At 41.9% G+C, this 22,794-nt stretch overlaps 1 protein-coding gene across 2 annotated transcripts in view; it reads left to right on the plus strand.

Annotated features, from left to right (window-relative positions):
• arid3a (AT-rich interactive domain 3A) overlaps positions 1-22,794 on the plus strand; it is a 40,593-nt gene that overhangs the window by 12,716 nt on the left and 5,083 nt on the right. For both annotated transcript variants that reach the window (XM_085774691.1, XM_085774692.1), the window contains exons 2-4: positions 1,949-2,677; positions 3,346-3,628; positions 21,355-21,427. In XM_085774691.1, coding sequence (XP_085630817.1) covers positions 2,343-2,677; positions 3,346-3,628; positions 21,355-21,427 — 691 coding nt within the window. In that variant the 5' untranslated portion in view covers positions 1,949-2,342. The remainder of the gene's footprint in view (positions 1-1,948; positions 2,678-3,345; positions 3,629-21,354; positions 21,428-22,794) is intronic.

The raw sequence follows: 22,794 nt of genomic DNA on the forward strand, positions 1-22,794 counted from the left end.
TGCACTGCAATTGATGAGGTTCAGTGTGTTGTGGGTAAAGTGGCTGTGGACTGATTTCCCAGACATTGTGCTGTTAGATGGTTGTTTGAGTGCTTCATGATGACTACGCTGTTTCAGGGCCTTTTTGCACTCCAACATTCATTTGTTATTTCCCAGAAATTGAAATAATGCTGCTCAGCAGAAAGACAAAATGTTCAGATGACACGTGAGACTAAATATCCCTTTATCTCTAAAATAATTATACATACAGATATGATTGGTTGAGCAAATGGAAAAGACTTATTATATGTAAGCAGCTGTGAGTTATAAAAGAACAAGTGCAGCGTCTAATAGTTATTCTTCCTATCGATTGACCTCTTGATTATTTTCTCAGCAAATTGATAAATGGTTTATGGTTAATGACTAATGGCCAAGTTGACAGATTGCGATGGCTTTTTTATCAACCAAAAGAAAACCCACAAATAGTCATGTTTGCCCTTAAAGAATTACTCAAGGGATGGTTTCAACTCTAATGAGAACATCATTCATGCTTTTATCCAGGGCAGGGCGTACCCATTGTGAAATGTTCAGTGTGAAACCTGTCGTTTCTGCGAGTGAAATCACAACAGGTGCTTGTTACAGGGGTCTGTCTCTTCACGTATTAGTCACTGTGGCTGGAAGAGTGGTGGCATACAGTCAATGCAGCCTCCTGTCATGACTGATACTTGAACATGTCCAGCACCTGCACCCGAATTTTATTTCCCCATGCTGTGTTGACTTGTGTGTGCGGCTCTTATCTCTGACTGACTGATCTGAGCCGCAGCCTCCTCAAACCCAGACTTCACATTTTCACAACATGTTCCAAGTAAGTCAGAAAGTGGGCGGGATAGAAAGTTAGTCTCCCTAGAGTACGACTCTGTGGGAATGGATTTTCAGTAATTGAGAGCAGCCGCCATTGGTTCTGTAATGTTAAAGCTTATTGCATGTAACTGAGACTGCTTTGCATACCTGAGCACTTTTGGGAACAGGTATGTAGGAGAAGCATCACCACCCACAGAAGCTGCAGAAAAACTCCCCACTGCATCTCTTTCTTGCAATAAAACATTTTAATTAGGGGAAAACCACGCCAGTCATACCTCAGTCTGGTCACACCTCCTAATATTAATTGTGTGTCTTTTAACATGCCATGTTGACTCATCATGCTCTTTTTTGTGCTGCTCAAATATCATTTGGCTTTGAGCCAAGCAGGTGAAGAAAGTGACGGTTCTTCCTGTGATTTCACTTCCTCTTGTTGTTGAGGTTAAAACATTTTGTCCCGCCTGAGCAGCGTGTCTGGTCTCTGTTTGTGTGAGTAACTCTGCACATGTTACATAGTCGTCATGAACTCGCAGTCGGCATTTTTGTGTGTGAAATTGGGCATTTTCTCTCCTGTCACATTCTCCCAACTCGTGATGCGAGTCGACAGGGCAGCCCTGCAGTCATCGCTGTAGTTTCCTGCTCCACTGAAACTCACTAACGTTTTTGAGAAGATATTAGTCATTTGATAGTAATCATTTTTAACGATTGATCAGGTTCCTCAAAAAATGTGTTTTTTATCAACGCATCAGCTGTTAACTTTATCTCTAAAATGTGGAGGATTGCCAAATATGTAAATGCAACCATTGCAGTACCAACAGCAAAATTACATCATTCACAAAATAAATGTGTGTTTTTTAATATATTTTATTGCTTCAAATCAGACCACAGGAGATAGCGTCGGAGACGTCCACTTCAGTGAAAGGCCAGTGAACGGAAAGTCGGATTTTACGAACAGACACGTGTTTTTTCTGATCTGATGCTTTGGGGAAAGTTGTTTCACAGTTTTGCCACTGCCACAACAAAAGGCAATTGCCCTTCAACCGAAGGCACCGGCGTGAACAGACAGTGAGGAAGTAGCAGTCTGACACTGTTGTTCTTTCTTCTCCCTCAGGTCTTTGTAGCCTGTCAGCCAACTCCCGTGTGTGACTCAACTCTGCTGCCAGCTTCGGTTTCCCCCCAACTGCAGGAAAAACCATTGAGACAAGAGAGGCCTCTGACTCGAGAAGTGCAGCCGACCTCTGACTGCATGTCTCAGCGCTCCGACCGACCCCCCGCTTGTCTTCCTCCTCCTTCCACTTCTCCTCAAGGACCCGCATTTCCACACAGCCATAACCTCCAAAACCTCCAGCCAGCTGCTTGCTACTTCATCACAGGCACGGTTGGTAATTGCTCTCCTTGGGCAGAAGGACTGACCATTGTCCCCTGACTGGCCCCCGACTGGTGCTCCTTCAGTGGGGGAGGGAGGGGAAGGAAGGCAGTCGAACGCAGTGCCGCTTTCCCTGGAGATGAAGCTGCAGGCCGTCATGGAGAACCTGCACAGGCAGCAGAGGGCCAAGCTGCTGATGGAGCAGCAGCTACAGCAGCAGGCCGCCCAGCACACTCAGGTCCGCACGGGCGGAGGAGGCGGGGACGAGCTGATGGGGAGCCCGGCCCCCGAGGCAGAGCAGGCCCAGATGGCAGCGCTAGCGGCCATGCGCGCGGCGGCGGCCGGACTGCAGAGGGTGTCGGACAGCCCCATGTCGGAGCGCAGCAGCGGCGAAGAGGAAGGTGATGATGACGACAATGAAGAAGGGGAGGAGCAATACAAGGACATGATGGGGTCAGATGAGGAGGAGCAGATGTAAGTAGCGACTGAATGTCTTTGGTCAAGTTGCTCTAAGATTAAAGGGCTAGTTCAACATTGCGAGCTGCTCAGGTAACAGTAGATACAGCAGCATCCTGTCCCTCATCAAACTCATCAAATACACAATCCAACAAAACACTCTCGTGGACAAGTTGTGACCTGCACGTTCACAACGCTATGAAATAATCACATATAATTATGTATTATGTAACATTACGACACACAAAGCAAATTCTCAGAACTACTTGCTCTTTTGAAATCACTCCAGCCATGTCTGGAATGTAGTTTCGGCTACGCATTTGCCTCGAAAACAACTCGTTACATGATTATTTTATAGTGTAAATGTGCAGTGCAGGTCACAACTTCTCCACGACAGCGTTTTGGACTTTGTATTTGGCGTTGTTTGGCGTTGTTGGATTGTGTATTTTATGAGTTTGATGAGGGACAGGGGACTTCTGTATCTACTGTTACCTGAGCAGCTCGCGTCTCTGCCCCGCAGATCTCAAAACAACATGCACCAATAATTAAACGTAATGAACCTTACCACCTATGACTATAGGAATTATGGCAATAGGCGAAGTTGACAAAATGTTTAACTATCCCTTTAATGTAATTTGTACCACTGTGTTTTAAAAAATATTACTTTGCCCCTAATACACACGCAGTAAACAGAAATGGGACGAGGAGGACTTTGAAGGCGAGATGGAGGAAGACTTTGACGATGACCTTGCTGAGGAAGGTCTTCCAACAGGCCACGATGCAGTAGCCCCCGGAAAAGGCATCCTGCTGTTGCCCCACCGCCAGCTCCATCCTCACTCTCAGCTGCTGAAGGCGCGCCCCAGCGTTGACCAGGAGCCTCGCGTAGCTATTCTACCTCCACACGCCACGCACAGCCATCTCGGTGGGCAGGACCACGGGGAATGGACCTACGAGGAGCAGTTCAGACAGGTAGGATCTCCTCATACGTTTGTTTCACTTTAAAGCACGTTGTTTCGATGCACTCTTGCTAGACTAATGCATGTAAATGAACGTCGCTGCTGGAGATCAGGCACTTCAATAACCGCAGCCTCGACTTTAGGTGTCTTTCCTACTGGTTGAGTATATTAGAAATGGAAGATCACGCCCTTCATGTCATCATTGTGGAGAGTCACATCATCAAAATTCCTTAAATATCCATAAGCCAGCTGCTGCTGCTGCTGCACACAGAGGAAGTACATAAATCAGAAATGTTGGTTGTTGACCAGGGAGCCACATCTGGCCTTTGCACCTCACACATCAAACCTGCATGTTACTTTCTCAGCAGCACATGTAGTAATCTGACCAGGGTGGGAAATTAACACCAGCCACTGGCCAAATGTTGATAAACCCCAAGCTTAGGCTTTCAACTTTGTCTTAACCCTCTGACATTCTGGCAGGGTACATCTCAAAGGTTCTGGTCTAAGGCAATCCGTTTTTTTTCCAGTGGTGCAGCTTAGTGCTGCGGCCTGAGAGTAGAAACCGGTAGTTTCTACTCTCAGGCCGCAGCATTAACACAAATAGGACTGTGAGCTGAGGAGAGGAGAGGGCGAGGGCAGCTAGGAAAAGAGGAGGAGGGGTTAGGGTGCATTTTAACAGCTTTACCATGCTGGCGTTTACTGTAAACAAGCTAGTGGGCTGGATATTATGAGGGAGGCCTCAGTGGAATAAGACAGGCTGTTTACGTGAAGAGATTTAAATCTGTCAACAGCTAAGTTTAGATGGAGGGCTGCTGTCGATAAAAAGACCCAGACACTGCATTTTCTGTCATATTTATTACACAAGATTTTGCTGTCTGATAGTGTACGTTGATTGATTTGATTTCTATTAATTACTCTTCCACCATCAGTTACATTTGAAATGAAACCATAAATCTCCTGTTGGGGGAAATTGAATCATGACAAAAAACAGTAACAAGTAAAATCCACTCATAGGAGGACTGACTTTTTGTTGGAACAAAAATGCTCTTTACTTTTGATTTGGTAAGATATTAAGATTTATTTTTCAGATGTAAAACACAAACGTCAAGCTCTATTTTTTAATAGAATTATTTTTTCTGTGAAACATTTTAAACTAGCCGCTGCTTCTGTGTAAAAACTGAAAAATCAACAGGCAGTGTTACTTTTATCAGAGTGGGTTATACTGAGCCAGTATTTCATGCAAATGCAGCTTACTAACTTGATGAAAGCCACTATTGAAATGCAAATACATTCATGGCCTGGCGCAATATGTGAAGCCACAAAACATATTTCAATGAAGAAAAGAAGAAAGCTAGTTTAAGAGTTGTTACATGTACTACTTTTCTTTTTTCCATCGATGCCTGTGTTATGTTGGAAGTGAAACAACACACTGCGCCCAGTCTATATGCACCTCATTTTCAAACCTAACAATAAATTCTGTAATTTAAGGCCTATATCTTGTAATTATAGAGTGTAAGGAGTATAACTTGCCTGAAGCCTATACTCTGCTTCTCTAAATAGTCCACCCCTCCCTCTGCAAAGTGTTGTATGGATGGCTTGATACTCTCAGTCGTTGGTGGTTTTCATATGTCAGGTAGAGAACACGGGACATTTTTATCATGTCATGTCAGTCAGCCATGCATCATGCAACCATGAATTCACTGTAACTGACGGTTATATAATCAAGACAGCCAGTACTTTGGCTGTTAAGATAGTGTTACCCAATCCATTGGCGATTAAAACCTATAGCACGCCTGTGCAACATGTAACTGAACATGTAACATTGAAGTGGCCCACAACTTCTCGACTGCTGCTGTTTTTTTTTAATATTATGAATCCTGAATATAAGTCATGTGCAGCATTGACACCGGGCTAGTTTTGCTCTTGAATGATAACAGTGATTAGTAATAATTGTAACTGTGGCCTGTAATTATAATCCTCAGTAAATCTACTGTGTCTGCAGTATGTAATGTAAAAGTTACCAATGTGTTATGATAAGCACAGCCTGTACCTTTATAATTCTAACCCTATGCAAATCAGACTCAGTGATTTTAGTCTTAATTTGTATTTGGTGTGTGCTATTTTTGCTTAGCTTCTTCTTTTTCTCCTGAACCCGCCATTTGTGGTTACTTCTTGTTATTTGAAAAGGAGTACAGTAGAAATCCACCAACCACCGTTATAAATGCACTTTTAGGGGCAAACCTCTGTTTTCCTTTTAGCTTGATTAAGTGGTTATGAACAGTAAAAGGTTCAAATTATATAGTTATATCTGTAAAAGTAGTGATTTAGTGAGCACATTTGAGTGTTCACAGCAGTATGCAAAAGTTAGATAATGTCCAAGGACTGCACACAGGCACATGTTCCACAATGAAGTCATGCAACCATATGAAATATCACCCCCAAAAAATTAAATATGGAACAGCCATCAAGGGTGGAATACTTTTACGTGGAAATCGTCATAAATGGAAATCCTAGAAGATGGCTGCAAAAGCACCTTGTAAGAAGAAAACTGATTTCAGAGGCTGTTCTTTAAAGTCAGTCCAAGAGCTCGTCATCACTGTTCAAAACAAGAAGCTGAAGTTATACAAGACAAATTCTCCCCAAGGCGTCATTACACAGTCACTACACTTTAAATGTTGTGTTACGTGCTTTTATCTTATATTAAATACCTGAGTTGAGTAGCTGTAGTTGAGTGAATTAGATAATAATTACAATTTGCATAATTTTGACAGCACTGCAGATTGTGGGCAAACAAAACCATGAAGACACACTTCACCCTGCAGGTCCACTTTTCATCATGAAGTTACAGACTGACTTTTATTTTCCCTGTGATCACACAAGACTGAAGGAGGTGTTACCTGCCTGGGATAATAAGAAATGTCGGCCATAATTATGGATTAGACATTGCAAGCAGCTCCACTTGATAATTACATACGTCCCAGTGTTTGGGGCAAAGTCTGAATCTGGCCATAGGTGTGTTGTGTGTTTCATTTATGGTGGAAAACACTGTTGAAAGTATTTCAGATACATAATACAAAATAGACTCGGCCTATTATGCTTAAATTAAGCCTTTCCTGCGGTCACACATGAGCTATTTGTGGAGACGTTTGTTCTGTCTAGATGGAGGGAAGTGCATATTCATCTGAAAGTGTCTTAGGAGAAAAGTGTAATCTGAAGGCTGAGTGTAAAAGAAAATTGTAATCCTCATCAAGTGCAGAAATGTGAAACCCGTAAAAAACGCAGACACGAGAGTTTAATCATGTGAGAGTTAAGGGCGGGCAGGAAGGGGTTAAGGCTGTACAGTTTATTTTGGGCAGGTGGGTGGAGGCTGTTGGAATGTGCCTGAGGGAGGGTGATAATGTGGCCACTAGGAACCCCAGATCCTCAGCAGAAACCTTCTGTGCCTCTATCAGTCAGCAGCAGTTGGAGCTCTTCCAAACTGCAAACTGTCTTTTCCCCCCTCCTATATTAATGTCACATAATTTGTACGGTGCAGGGTCACGTGCAGTGTCTCGATGTGGCATCACAGGTCCACGACGGCCGTTGTTCCCAGGGTAAAGGTCTCAAAATGAACAAAAACAGAAACCTCCCCTCGCCATGTGACTGGGAGTTTAATGGATGCTGTAGGCTTGGAAACACTCATTGTAAAAAAATGAGTCTTTTAACAGTTATTGTTGGTATAAATGCAACATCTACAAGCTTGCAGGTCCAGCACAAATGCAGTGAATCCAACACGAGGACAACGGTATATTTAATCCAAAGGATTGGTCCAGTTAACTGTGTCATAGCTGCGTGAGAAAATATCCAGGCAAACATTTTCTTTTACTTTGGGTTTACCTCAGGCTGTGTGTGGCTGACATATATCAGCCAGGGCCTTAAATGCATTCCTAATGGATCACAGAGCCACCATCGTCTCTCCCCACTCAGCTGAAAGGTCAGACTAAATCAAGCCAGGAGGTGCTGTCTGTTTGGACGTCTGATTACACTGTGGTTTTTAAGTGAATTAATCAAAACATTCAAGGCGCGTTGCCAGCGGTGTCATATCTGGCTGCAGCAGGGAGCAGCAGAATTAAATAAAGGGCCAAGATATCAAAAATATACTACATATCAAATTATGCCAGCATCGTTGGATTTTTTTGTAATTGAAACTGATTTGCGTTGCTGGTGGAGTGCCATTTCAACTGAGTTATTTCAGTGATAGCAGTGCAGCCCTCCTCCATACCTTAAGTTGCGCGTGCACCAATACATCTGCCCCCTTAAAATATCCATATCAATATCACTCTTTGCATCGCACTCTGCAATTTTATTTCCAGTCAATCTTAACGCTCCTTCTAAAGTTAATTGTGCAAGTGCCTCCCTCACATGCATCTGTTCCCATCAGCCATGAGTCAAATATCTGGAGAGGTTCGGCCTGGTTTATTTACTCACCCAGATAATGATACTTGATATAGTTTAATAACTCCTGTGGTCGATAAGTATAAAAAAGGGGATCGTGGTTTGATTTGAAATAATACTTCCTTAGGTTTTCAAGGAGTATATGTTACACTGCTATCATTGATACATAAACATTTGGCTTTTGAACAGAGCCTAAACTACATTGATATGACTGATGAGGTATTAGTTCACCCTAACTCTATATATAACTGCTGTCCGTGAGATCTATGACATTATCCAGAGAAGTAGGGGCTGTTTCTTTTAAATGCTCTGAGTATCTCAATCAAATCACATTTACTCCCCTTGTATTACGGCAGCCGAAAGAGAGGAATATCTTAAAAGATAGAAGTCTTAAAACCTCTCCAAACTAACTAATAGTAACTACGTATACTCATCAGAACAAATATACAGGGCATTTCTGCCAGTAGATGTGATTCCTTATTTTTATGAATTAAACGCAATTCTCATGAAGGTCAGTCAGAGTTGGTACGAAGCATCTGTCTTGCTATGCATGCAAACTTATTAGCTACCTGCAGAGCTCTTAACATTATGACTGTGTGCTATGAAGGGATGAGAAAAGTCACATGTTGTGTTTTTATTTAAAAGATAATTTCTCGTGCCCTCCCCCTGTTTCAGTCGTGGAGACTCACTGCAGTTCTTTGCCTCCAGAGTCGCTTTATATCCAAGAAATGTTTATGGATGTACAATTACAATCTGGTTCCATTAATGCGAGGTCTCTTCATTGCTATGGTGCACATCTCATATAACTGGTCCCCAGCCCCCCTTTATAAACAATATCCTTCTCTGGCCAGAAATCGTCCAGAGGCCATGCAGAGCCTTTGAAGTCTCCTCTCCTGTGTCTCTGTCTGCTTTAAACACCAGCAGCTGGGCAGATGGAGCCCAGATGGACAGTTAAGTGGGGATGTCTTTAAAAATTCATGGCACTCACCATGATCAGGGTGAATGGAGGGGAGTTGGCATTAAACATTAAATTGCTCCGACACACACACACACACACTGGCAGTGGGGGGAAGGGTGCTGTTAGCGACTACAGGAAGTGTAGCTCGAACGAGAGCCAATTGGAAGCGACACTTATTGGGATTGCCCGTCAGGTTTCTGCTGATACAGCTGTCTGATAAGTGATCGTTGGGTTTATATTCTACTGTGAGGCCTTTTGATCTGCCTAAGGGTTGTATAAACAGGCCAGACCATGCTGTTTATTGCATTTTCTATGAACTTGTGCATTTTCACAGCTGAAGATTGGGTATTTCAAATTTCAAAGTCTGTAATGACTGATCCTGCGTTCACTCTCTCTACAAACTGTGAATAGATTTGTATAATTATGAAATGAAATGATACTTAAATGTATTGATTTTAAGGTTAGATCACAGTTTCTCTTTGATCCTAGTCTCCTTTGTTGTTGTTGTTGTTGTTGTTGTTAATGAACTGATTATAACTGATGTGAAGCCATGTCAAGCTGTGTCTTTGCATGGTTTTGTTGTTGTTCTGGCAGTATTTTACACTTGTCCATTTGCTCTGAATCATTCATTATTTCAGCGCAACAAATGCCTTGAAGTTTTGTAAAACACGCCAATCTGAAATCTATTGTGCGTAGTGTGCAGGGGGTGAATTAGTCAGCACAGGGGAGTTTTATTTGATTTATTAACTTGAGCCTGTGTGCAGTGATCTGTGTTTAACAAAAAGAAAACAAGGAGTTAATGGGCCCTGTTCATGTCATGAAAACAAAAGGCCAAATACAAAGGCTGAGGCAGCATGGGAAGGCCTCTGAAAGTCTTCCTGTTGAGAGGAGGAGGAACCGTGCTGGAGGGGAAAGGGTAGGTGTGACTGAGGGAACAGGAAAAGTCAGTCAGTTGGCGCTGAGCTTTGAACCAGTGCCAAGTAGAGTGTTTAGTACATGCTCTCTCCCTGACTATGAAGCACTGTAGAGTATTTGAATCGTGTCCAAGGCCTGGCGCACAGTATGGAGCTGATGTCAGAAACTGTACAGCCATGGGGATTCTGGAAATTGACAGCCGTTCAATACGGAGGAGTTAAAGGGGGCTGAAGCAGGAATGTAAACAAAGATTGCATAAAGGCAGAGGCTAGTTCTTTTGTTCTGTCGTTCTCATTGGCTGCTCTGTTGTATGTCTACGGCATGTATTTCATGTTCCTTTATGGTTTCTCCCACAGGCTTCATCTTAACTTACATGTCTTAATAAAGAATGAGAAAAAGCCAGTTTTGGAGACTTGCTCAAATACGCCACACCCTAATGTGTTCCCTTTGCCAAGGTTACAAGTGAATCATGTTTGTTATTATACCTTAATCCTCACTAAGGGAATATTTGAGTCCTTCCTCATCTCTTTTTTTTTCCTATTTTTAGTTCCAGTCTGTAGTTTATTTTAGGCGTTGCTTGACTTGTTGTATCGTGTAATACCAGACAGCTGTTTTATATAACTCAGGGTGGACTGAATAGCACTTCTCTTTATTATTTAGTACATTTCAGAAACACCACAAACTAACATCCTGCAAAATTATTGCACAGTTAATTCAACACTTCTGTAAACCTGCGAAAATGAAACATTAAAGCCTTCATGAGGGAAGAAATGATTACAGACTGTGTAAGTCTTGGCTAGGTGTACCTAATAAACTGCCATCTGAGCGTAGATCTGCACTGAATGGTTTGCAGCAAATGAAACCCTAACTGGCATCCTTTCATACGACGACCCAGTGGAAGGCATTCATTTGAACAAAAGCCTTGCATGCGTGCTTTCACCTTCAGATGCTTCTGAAAAGGTAGCGTGTGTTGAAAGCTTTCATTTTTGAAAGAATCAATTAAGAAATGGGTCAAACACAGATAAAGATACTTTAGCTGCACATTTTCAAGGTCTGAGTCGTTCTTTGTCCCGATGTGAAATGAATCTGGACTGGATGGCGGTGAAGAGCCAAACAACTCTAAGTGAGTAGTATGCAGCCAGTCATTCAAACATTATGCAGAGCAGGACACACTTCTCTCACACTGTATCATAAAAGACCATATTAGTGCTTTGACCCATAATCTTCAAGGAGCATTTGACACTCTAGCTGCCTGTTCTTTTCTGTATGATAATAGCTGACCTTTTTTAATTGTGTAGCCATGGCAAGAAACCTGACATGTCAGGCTGTGCTCATGTAACAGATACAAATAATAATTCTTAAGATAACCCAAGTGAAAAAGATCTATTATCACTTTATATTGGTGTCAAATGTAGGTTAACACGGTGTAGGGGGGAAAGTGTGTTCATTGCTAACAATATTAATCACGGTTTTATTACATTTAGATTACAGGGTGCTGGTGTGACGCATGGATGATCAGTTTCCAGGGTTAATGGCATGCTTGAATTGGACTGGAGCCATCAGTAATATTATAACTAACACTTGTGATCTGTCTGCTACGTCATGTAGAAATCACATAAAATGCCTTTTATACTGAAAGGACACATGCACAGTGTGAGTTAAGTTGTGTAAAAAAAACTATAATGAAATATGTTCAGACAGTTTATGACTGAAATGGGGAAACTGAACTCAGTAGTGTTTTTAAAACTCATTTGAATTTCAGTTTTCAGCTTTAAAAGGTACAGTTGATTTACATTATTTCACTTACTGACATCTGTTGCAGGACAAGAAGAAATGTTATTAATACACCAGTGGAGACGATAGGAAAAGACCAGATAAGAAACAGGAGGTAAAGGTTCAGTGGAAGGTCTGTACCAGCAGAGACGATATTTTTTTTTCAGCACGTAGAAGCAAGATGTATACAAGTATCACCACTTTACATCTTTGTTTGCAAGCAAGCAAACATTCTTCTGCAGATGAGAAAGGAGATGCATCCATATACAATTCACATCGGTGAGAAATAGTCAATGTAAACCTCACATAGTTTGTTTACAGAACAACAAATAAAAAAAACCTCAGTGCTTTCTAAGTCTCATGTCAGTCTTACATGTTTTTTTTTGCTGCTAAGTGTGCCAGACCAGAGCTGAATAAGACTACAGCTCCATGCAGAGGACAAAGCCCTGGGTTGCTCGAGGTCAAACGGCAGCCCGTGCACCTATTGATCAGGGCGGGGATTAGCCACGTGGCCACGACATCTCTGATGAGCCACATGGACAGATATCTGGCCCTCCGTGGGGCTGGGAGGGCCAGATATGTTTTTAAGTCCACCGTTGTCAACCATTAAACTCATTGCCCTGCCCATCCATCATCCTGATTGACAGTGCAAGCAACACGGTCACATGTCTGCTCCATGCTGAGGAGCAGCCGTGTAATAATAGTAGTAGTAGTAGCAGTCTGTCTCTTTTTAGCTTTTCTTGGCCAGATTGAATATTCTTCATCCTGTTTGTATACAAGAACAGTTGCAGACCTTCCTCTGAAACTTCGGCTATCTCTGTCTCCATCTTTCTGCCTTGAGACGAGCGCCTTATCACGGCATCTGCACTGGCGCTGAATAAATACCTTCAGCTTTCACACAAACGCTCATTAGATGGTTATCTAGGTCAAACTTTATCTGACATTTTCAAGAAAGGCTTGTTTGACGGTAAATTTATGAAGACGCATTCATGGGTGACCAAACTCTGAAAAAGGCTTTCGAAGCACAAGTGCCAAATAACTGACAGTGTCTCTTTTTTCTTTCTTTCTTTCTTTCTTTCTTTCTTTCTTTCTGCTGCTCCTTTCCAACACGTCGTTTTATGATCCTAAATTGCTGCTACACCCACTTCCCCTCCCTCGGTCTGCTCAGCTCTGCCCTTCCCAGACTTGGCATCCATCATCATGATAGTACTCATTAGCAATGTGGTTAGAACAGATTGCTCACAGCTACATACATCAAACTCTCGAGGGTCCTGGGAAAGCTGCCTGCTATTTCAGATTCTTATCCAAACCTACTACTAGCCATGGCAGCTGACAGTAGCATGCAGGAATGGAGTGCATGTAAGTGCGGGATAGTGCTCATTCTGACTTCATGTCCTATCCTCATCATCTGGTTTTCACCTTTGTCTCATGTCAACAGGGGATATTGTATATCCACTTACACCGAGAAGAAGCCGAGAATAAAAGCTCACTTTGGCATGGCCCTACAGTCTGAGGCATCTCTTACAACCTCTCACACCGTAAAGAAACCACGTCCTTAAAGATCGTCTCTGGGACAATATTAGATTTCCAGAGTTATAGTCCTGCACGTGGAAAGTTATGATTGTCCGGAAATGAAAGGGATTCCTACACATTGGGTCCTGGAGGGTTATGAGAAACCTGACTTCATAATAAAAAAAAATTAGGTTTGAATGAATTCTATAAATCATTGTTTTAGCCGTGGAAAGTCTTGGAAAAGTCCTAAAATCTTAAATCAAATCCAGTTCAGGCGCCTCAAAGAATAGTAGGCAGCACAGGGTTTATGAATCACTGCTGCATTTGTACATTCAAAAGTGCGGTTTTGTGCAGCTAGAAGACGTGCCATGCAGACTGCCTGTGCATCACTGTCAGTTTCTTTTTCTAACCTTCTTACTGCCTTGTTTCATTTTTTTGGGGGGGTGGGGGGGGCAATGTGACTGTTCCAGATAAAGCAACATTAGATCCAATCAGTCACAGCAGTGTTGTTTGTCTCTGCAGGCTGTTTGTTCCTCAGTCTCAGTCGATAGAGCCGAATTTGCGAGGTCAGCCGGTCAGTAAGGGTTATGATGTATTTGATCCTTCCTGTCAATAAAACACCATTCGATGCAACTGCTATTGGACAGCTCTATTGTAGCTGTTAATTGTGTGCATGTCGGGGGATGGTGGAAGAGCAAGACCGAGCAGAGAGAAAACAAAGATGGATTCATTATAGATGTCAGTTTATGGAGACATGTTGGTGCAGTTTCTGTCACGCTGCTGTCAGCCGTCAGTTGACCAGATTAAGTTATTTTCCACATTAACATAAGATGCTTAAAGAGACATTTTAAAATCAGACTCACTGAAAGTAAAGAGTGGTGGCTTGCTTGCTTCCACTGTCATGGACGAAGAAAATAAAAATGGCACTTTTAGGTTATCATCTTTTAAGCAAGAAAATGTTTTTATCCTTTTATAATAATAGATCTCAACAGTCGTTGCTTCCAGATGAAGTGTTGTTGGTTTTAGTTTTAGCCTCTGTAATCATCTGTTTCAGTTGTCTCTGAACCTTCAGTAGAAAAAGAGGTTTGAAATTCGTTGTGTAGATCAAAGAAGGGTGTGTAACGTTACGTAACGTACGTTTGTAGGATCACTAGCCTGACCGGCTTGTGTCTGCATTGCACTCTCGTCAAATTTCTTGTACCGATGGCATATAACTTTATTTCCATATTTTACAGCAGTAACATTGTAAACATAACTCCACAAATATGCCCTTTGTGTTTGATTCACCTGGTTTGTTTGATGAACCAGGACGGTTAGTCCCACATGACACACTGTTTGATTCTGAGGTGGTGATGCTAAGATGTAAAGTTTCCAACCTTTAGCGTAATCAAACAGTATGAAGGAGGAGTCTTAAACTACTTGTAAACTAGTTTAAAAAAAACTAGTTAATTGCTACCTTTTTCTTTCATGGGATAGTCAGTACTGGCCAAACAGACAAAGTAAAGGTATGTACGAAAGTCAAGCCATTTACTTAGGCCTGTGTCATAAGGAGATGTCAAAGTTCTGCTCACGTTGTTTGATTAGTGGGTGATCTCTGTCTCAACAGTGGCAAAACAAAATCCTGAGCAACAAAGACAAAGAAAACCAAGTAGGTGGGCCCGTCACTTCAAGAATTTGATTCTTTATGAGTTAGCTGTCAAGCAGAACCTACACATTAAGAAATAATTTCAAGTGCCGTGTTAATATCTAGTTTCTCACACATGTCTTTAGAAGGGAGCAGTCACAATCAGATAATAGCTAGAGACGGTTGAGTATCACCTTCATCTGCAGTAAAATTGAATTATGGGACTGCATGTAAAACCCCGCCTTGAAATTCCTTCAGTAACAAAAGAAACTGTGTTTTTTAGAAGGCTGAATTTATGTGAACTCAAAGCTGATCTGATGAACTGTATTTACCACCCAGGATTAAATTTAGTCTTGACCTCATCTGGTTTTCAGTGGAGGTCTCTGTTCTCCAGGAAGACGTTTAGCTCCTGTGTGTGTTGTTAGGTTTTTGATCTATCTCTCTGTAGCCACACTTCTTCAGCTCTTTATTTGATCTTAGAAGGTTTAGAAGTCGAAGCTCATTCTCGTTTCACAGTTATTGTTTCATAGTAAATTGTTGGCTATACAGTTGTATAACATTCGGTGCCCCCTGCTTTTCAAATGGTAGCATGTTGTAATGGACTAATGACACACCTCATGATGACGTTTTCTGTGGCCCAAACAATAGATTAAAAGATAAATTGTCTCAGCACTTGATCCTGAAAACTGTTCTAGTTGCAGTCGTAGTCACGCTATCGAGAGGACACACCTCAAATCAACAATTATAGGTGAAGATAAAAAAAACCCAGCTGGTGCCATGTGTTCACTGTTCACTCATTAATATTTGTTGCATGGTAACATACCTCACTTTATAGGATAAAGTAAATTACAGTTTGGCACCTATATATCATACATCACGGCATGTCATCTCTGACAATTAGTGCATGCAGGCACACAGGTGACACATTGTACTGTACGATTAGAGTAATAGATGTTTTGACATGCATGTATTTTCTTTATGGGAACGCTGTGACGGCGGCTGTGTTTGCTCGGGTACATTAATGACACTCATAAAAGGGCTTTGGCCTGGAACAATGCTGTGTTTTAATATGGCCGATCATGTGTTCATGAGCCGTATCAAGGCTCCCCCACCCTCAGCCCCTCTCCCTTCGAGCCGTACCCTCCCCCCCTTCCCCTTTTCATACATGTGTATGTGTGTTTACGTTTTAGATTCTTATCAGCTCTTTTTATATTTACAAACCAGCTTTGTGAGACAGTTCGCCATCATCAGAGTCTCTTTATGTACAGCTGTTATCCTGGATTAGCGGCGTTAATTTGATCTAGTCATGCTTAACTGTTGCACACTGCAGCCTTACAAAAAAATGAGACAGCAGCATTTTTTCCATCCAAGTCGGGCAGGAGATGTGAGGCAAACATGTTCATACTAATCTCTTTCATGAGAAGAAACAACCTAAGGACTTAGATTAATATGAAGTTGTGAAACTGGTCCTTCAGCATTGGATTAAAGGGGATTTAGTTTCAGTGTAAACCAAGTTTCTAGTGTCCACAGCCACAAGGAAATCATATTCAAAGATCCACCTTTAGTCTGCACTGCAGTTACAATGCACTACTGCTCACAATATAATTTATTGTACTATATATAACATAAAGAAGGAGATGAACTTTGCCCCACCCACCCACCAGCCTCTATATATGCACATGTATGTGCATGTAGCACCGTCGGAGGTGCTGGTACATATAGTACAGTGGCATGTGTACCAGTGAGCTGTGCTAATGGCACACTTCCTCTGAGAAGCCTGTTCTATGAGTAGGGCTGGGTCAAACCCTTCATATACATGGCTGGACTGTGTATGGTCATTGATTTAGGAAGTAGTTGAAAAATGGAACAACCGATGTAAACAACTGGTGTCTCTGTGTCACATAGTGTCAGCTAGTTTCAACCGTTTGTGTGTGTGTTTACTTCTCTAGTATCCCACATGAATACACTGTATTAATAGAAGTGAACGTCCAGTAAAACTGTGCTCAGTTATGTTTGTTGTCAGACAATAGGACGAGTTTGAAATAATGACTGAAGTGTGACTTATCAAGACAACATGTTAACCAGAAGTCACATGCAGGCAATTTTCAAGCACTGCTTCACTGCTAAAATCCAGATTTTAACTATAACGTTATCTGACATAATCACCAAAACACATCAGTCCAAGATAACTTTCTCATCTTACATACACAAGTAGACGCAGGCACAGGTGATGGTAACACACACCTATACTGGCTATACTGGTGACCGACCTCTGTGAAAAATGTGTTCCACTACAAGTTACGCTTGAATCTTTTTTAAATTTGCCTCAAAACGGCATTTAGTCCAAAGATTTATGAGGATAAACAAATGACAAATCGTCCAATTCTAAAATCTCGAGAGCCATTTTGACACTTAAACTGATTCTTTTTCAACTTAGTCATTATTGTCTTCAAGCTGTAGTGAGTTTGTTTCATTAATGTTTGTGTAACAGCTTCCCCTCAAGGTGATTGAGGTGATTGGCAGGTGTAAGGGAACATGTTGGCGATACCCCGGTCTCCTCTCAGTTTTGGTTTTCAGTTGCAAGGCCTCTATTGTGTGCTATGTGACACTTGTGTGCCGCTGGCTCACTAACTGCCATTTGCATTAATGGTAGAGTAAACCCCTCCCCCCCCCCCCTCTCACACACACATACCCCCCCTCCTTACAGTATTACCACTACCACTGCTTTGATGGCTGCAAAGCGGCAGCAACAGGGCGCTCTTTGGTTACTGATTATTTGCCATATAAAACCACTTTGTTTTCTGTTTATAATTTATCTGCAGACAGGCTGTCGCTGACCTACATACGTAGCCAGGGTGGAAAACTTATCAGACGACAGTTAAACACTAAATACTCAGCTTTGAGGTCTTAAAACAGCATTTGGTTAACTTTTCTCACATTTGTCACCAGCAACAACTTTTGTCTCTGATGCTACTAACTAAACATCTGTTTAAATCTTCTCCGAGTTGAGCATCGTTGCTCGTTCTCTTTACAATCTCTTCGGGAATGCTGAAAAAAGTTCATGAAATGTGAAAGTTTCAAAAACAGCCTATCAAATGATCTGGACTTTTACTAGTTTTAATGGGCCTTTTTGTTCCAGGGGATTTGGTGAAGGGGCGTGAACTGGCTCCAGGCGTTACTAGTTGGCCCAGTTTCTACTCATTTATCTACCTTCTTGTCGTTTATCTGAATAGCAGAGCTTTAATCCAGGAGGGGCCCCTAACCCCAGCATACATACTATAGACATGAAAACCTATATGAGACTACAACAACCACACCCATCAAAACCAGAAAATGTCTGTATGTAGTGTGTGTGGGTGGTGGGAGTTTATATACTTTTAGCTGAGGGAGGGAAAGAGGCAAACATAAAGAGAGGAACTGATCGAAAATGAAGGAAGTTAAGAGAAGACAAAAGTGGAAGAGTGAAATAGAGAGAATAATTCAAAGAGGAGTGGAATAAAACGATGAGGGGAAAACAGAGATAAAAGCAGGGAAAAAAACGTATAATGAGGGGTTGTGGGTGGCAGTGGTCCTGCCGGTTGGACAGGATCCTGATTGGCCAGCTCTCGGTACGTCAGTAGTGAGCAGTAGCAGGAGTCCCACTTTAATGATGTCTTCCCATAACCATTTCGTTTTTCCCAATTTTAACAACTACAGATTATTATTTATATCATCTTTGATTTATCTGCCAAGTTTAGCAATTTGTAGTTACCGACGGCCTGATGTTGTTATTTTTATTTCCCACAGACCATCAAATGTCTTGTTTTGTCTGACCAACACCCTGAAACCCAAGGCCCATTAGTTTGGTGTTTTTCACATCATCTTTTTCTAAAGCTTTACTCTTCAAGCCACGGGTTGTCATGGTTTAACATGGACGGCAAATGGACAGCAGCTTCTGTATTTTACACATTAGAGCAACGGTAGATTTATGACAGATTATGCATCATTTTGCAGTTTGATTAACATGTGCTTCCTGCTGTTAGCTGCACTTTTTAACAATTAGGAAACTGATCTAAATTGGGACCTACTAGCCTATATTCCTATATGAGTACTCTTGGTATACTTACTTAAGTGGCAATCAAAAGGCCAACAATTAGTTCAAGTATTTTCTCAGTAGAATTAATAAAAATCCAATTCAGTTCATGTAAACAGAAAGTGAGTCTCTACATCCACATCAATATCTTGCTTTTTGGATTGTACCAGACCGTTAAGGCTATGAATCACCTGGACAGTGTCACTTTGACTTGCTGATGTGAGATGTTGTCGTGTCACTCATCTTTGTCTTTGCATGCAGATAATTCAAAAATAAAATAACAGAAACCGACAATAAAAAGCTAAGAATTAACATAACTGTTGCATGTTTGTTGATACAAATCAGGATACTGTGTCTTTGTTACTGAATGAGACTAGAAACTGGATATGCGTTTGTAAGACGGATACCGTGAGTGCATTTGCACAGTTGACACATCACTGTTGGTCGCCCTCTCGGTCAGTTGGCAGGGAAACAGTGAAACGTATCAACACACTGCTTTTCAACGCCGTAGTGGAGCGGTTACACTTGTTGAAATTGCTGTGATTAAACAATCATCACATGAAAAACTCAGCTTTAATAATTAGTTTCATAGACAGTATGACACTAATTAACTGGCTGCTGGTGTTGCACTGGGGGAAAAGGGAGGGAATTTGGCTGAACTGCATTTTGTAAGTTGAGATTTTCAACAATTATTGTGTTTTTTTGTGTTTTTTTGTGACTACAATACTAAATTTAACTTGTGTTGTCCATTATCCAGCTATGTCACCACATCTGGAGGAATTGGGATCTTAGCATTAACCCTCTTGTGACAGTGCACTCACAACACCACGAGGGATATGTTTGTGTGATGGAGACAGAGAGAGGGGGGGATAGAGAGGGAATAAAGCAACATTGGGGGATGGGGGTCTTGAGGGTGGAGTGGGTAGTGGTGGTAGTGGTACTAGTGGGGGGTGTAATTTCCATGATTTATGGCACGGCACTTCACGAAATGCATGCATCCTGTAATTAAAACTCCCCCTTGCCTCCAGCAGGCCTGTACATTAGCCGGCATCCCCCCACCAAACCAAACCAAACCAAACCATCCACCTCAGCCCTCAGCTCAGTTCCCTCCTTCCTTCCCTGTGGACAATAAGATCACATGACAGCTTGGCATAACTAATGACAGCTGAACGCTATAATGAAGGACAGTTTGTTGGTGTCACCATCATGCAAAACTCAGTCTGGACGGACGTCTTTTAGTAGATGACGGCCGTTTGTTTGTTGTCTGTTGAAGCTGTAGGTTGGACAGGTGATTTATTCCCTTTCACATATATGTTGGAGTTTCTTTAAGGTCATAAATTAAATCAGGAGTAATGCGATTTTACAAATTTTCCAATGTCCAATGAATGAGCACTTTCTTCTACGAGACGTGTCGTTTGAGCTGCTGACTTAAAGCAAACACAGGTCACAGGATAATAGTCGAGAACAGAGTTACAACATTAATCGTCTGTAGCTTAACTTTCTGTTTATCAATGAATGATTTCAGCACTGTTTCATATTGTTTGTTTTTTTTGCACTGAGCTGTCTGCTTTCCTGGGTTGTGATATTTGCGCGTGTGTGACTGTGTGTGTGTACAACATGAGGGTGGGTAAGTGGCTGGTCTCCAAGCTGCGGGTTGTTATGCGCACTACGCAGTGGTTCCATCTCTATGGCTTTGTTTGATGCTGCTCATTGCTGTACATTGTGTTTCACAACCCGCCGTTTCCATTAACAGATTACGAAACTAGACGTGATGTGTTGTTGTTGTTGAGTTTGATACTTGGTACGATTCAGTGTGGCTGTTGAGAGAGTAAATGTTAGCACTGGTAAAAGCGTTTGCCACGTTTTGTTGACACGTCAATAGAGAAACATTCAGTCAGATATTTCACTATCACACTGGGCAAACTAGGTTGGAAAAACAACCACAGGCTCAATGGTCTCACTGTATTCCCCCCGAGTGGGTGCCCCACTTTTTACTGCTAACTTTCACTGAACTTTCCAGACCCCGGGGCCCTGCTAGCAGCTGGACCCACATCAGGTTCTCATCAGGCCAGACCGGTCCACAGCATTTCTCTGTCTCTCTCTCTCTCTTTCTTTCTCTTTCTGTGTCGTCTCGTCTTGTGATCAGGAAAAAAAAGAAAAGAAAAAGACAACTGTTTAGGTTTCCCACAACGGTTGTCCATTTAAAAGCAACCAGGGTTGTTTGATTTACTGGTTACTGAACAGCGTGGTCATCCGGTTGTCACACGTTGCGACACTCGTTGTCGTAGCAACAGAGCTGGCATCAAGGGCATGCTTTGACAGACTGAGCAGCAGCCTCATGTACTGTATGTGTTCTCTGGTCAGACCTCAAACAAATTTGTTGTTCAAGATAAAAAAAGAAAAAAAAAGAAACACATCTCTCATTGTCTCCTTTTTTTTTCCTCTTCACAGCTGTATGAACTGGATGGAGACCCAAAGAGGAAGGAGTTTCTGGATGACCTCTTCAGCTTCATGCAAAAAAGAGGTACGCATCTGTGCATGTTTGTAAATTATTAAAGCCATAAACGCTGCATCACGTTGACTAGTCTCTCATTCAGTAAAATACACCGTAAACATTCAGTTTCTTATCTTGACATGTTATATCTACTCAGTCATTGAGACGCTCTAACTAGCTGGATATAGACGGGTTGAACTACCCTGTCTCTCTGACATTCGACACAGTGCTGTCTGATCATCTTTCACTCACATGGGTGGGGTCTTTATTCATTTTAGAGATGATTGCTTTATGGTCGTGTCGTTCCCAGGCTATAACTAGAAGGAACACATCGTATCAATGCCTGGGAATGGATTAGTTTACCCTCCCATTCTGTTGCAGTGTCCACATGGTCCTGCCCCATGCTACTGACAACACACACACACATACATACACACTCAGAAACACTGACTCAGCCTCCATGCAGTCTCTACACACTGGTGACACACACACACACACACACACACATACACAGCATCAAAACTGCAGACCAAGCCCAAAAGAATTCATGTTCATCCTCATTAAAAGAAAAAAGGAAAAAAAGAAACAGTTCATCATACTTGAGTAATGTGTGTTGTGTAACATTGTATTTGCAAGCATAGACTACGCAAATACCCTGCAGCTATTCGTAGATAACATGTCCCAAATGCCAAGCAGCCTTCTAGCACAACTGTTGATTTGACAGGTTTAAATGATGGCCGATTTACATGGAGACAACAGACACGCGCTTACAACTGAAAAAACCAGTAGAAGATGTTTACACTGTCAGAGCCCCCCCCCCATCCCCACCCACCCCCCATCAATGGGCGGGTCTGCCAAGTCGTCTGTGAGAATCTGAGAGCACCATCTGCAGGCTGCACTGATAATGATGCAATATCTCTTTAACATTCAAATCCAACATCAAATATGTTCAATGTGGACCCGAGGCACTGAGCTCACAGTCCCTCATTATTTAAAGTTATGTATTGAGACGATCGGATTAAAGAAAGCTTTGTTTTACTTGGCAGGGAAAAGAACATTTGTCATGGCTTAATGTAAAGATGTAGTTATTGATTTGGTCTTGTCCCAAGGCATTTTGTCTCATGCTTGGTTTTACATGTCCTGTTCGAGGACAAGAAAACAGCCTCAGGTTGAGTAACGTCAACCAGACAAATACTGGTTTGTACATTGCGTCAGACACATTTTAAAACTCTACATGTTTTGTCAAAATTAAAAGATGCAACTGTGATTCAGTGTGTATTTACTGTCAGTCGATGACGATGATGATAATAACAAAATGCATTAGGGGATTCACACTATGAGAACTGCCCCCTGTGCTCTTGTTGGTAATTCATTAAAGCCTGAACAGTAAAATAATT

Source organism: Trachurus japonicus, chromosome 4 (genome assembly GCF_045865225.1).
Source record: "Trachurus japonicus isolate A0001 chromosome 4, Traja_1.0".
Taxonomy (NCBI): Eukaryota; Metazoa; Chordata; class Actinopteri; order Carangiformes; family Carangidae; genus Trachurus; species Trachurus japonicus.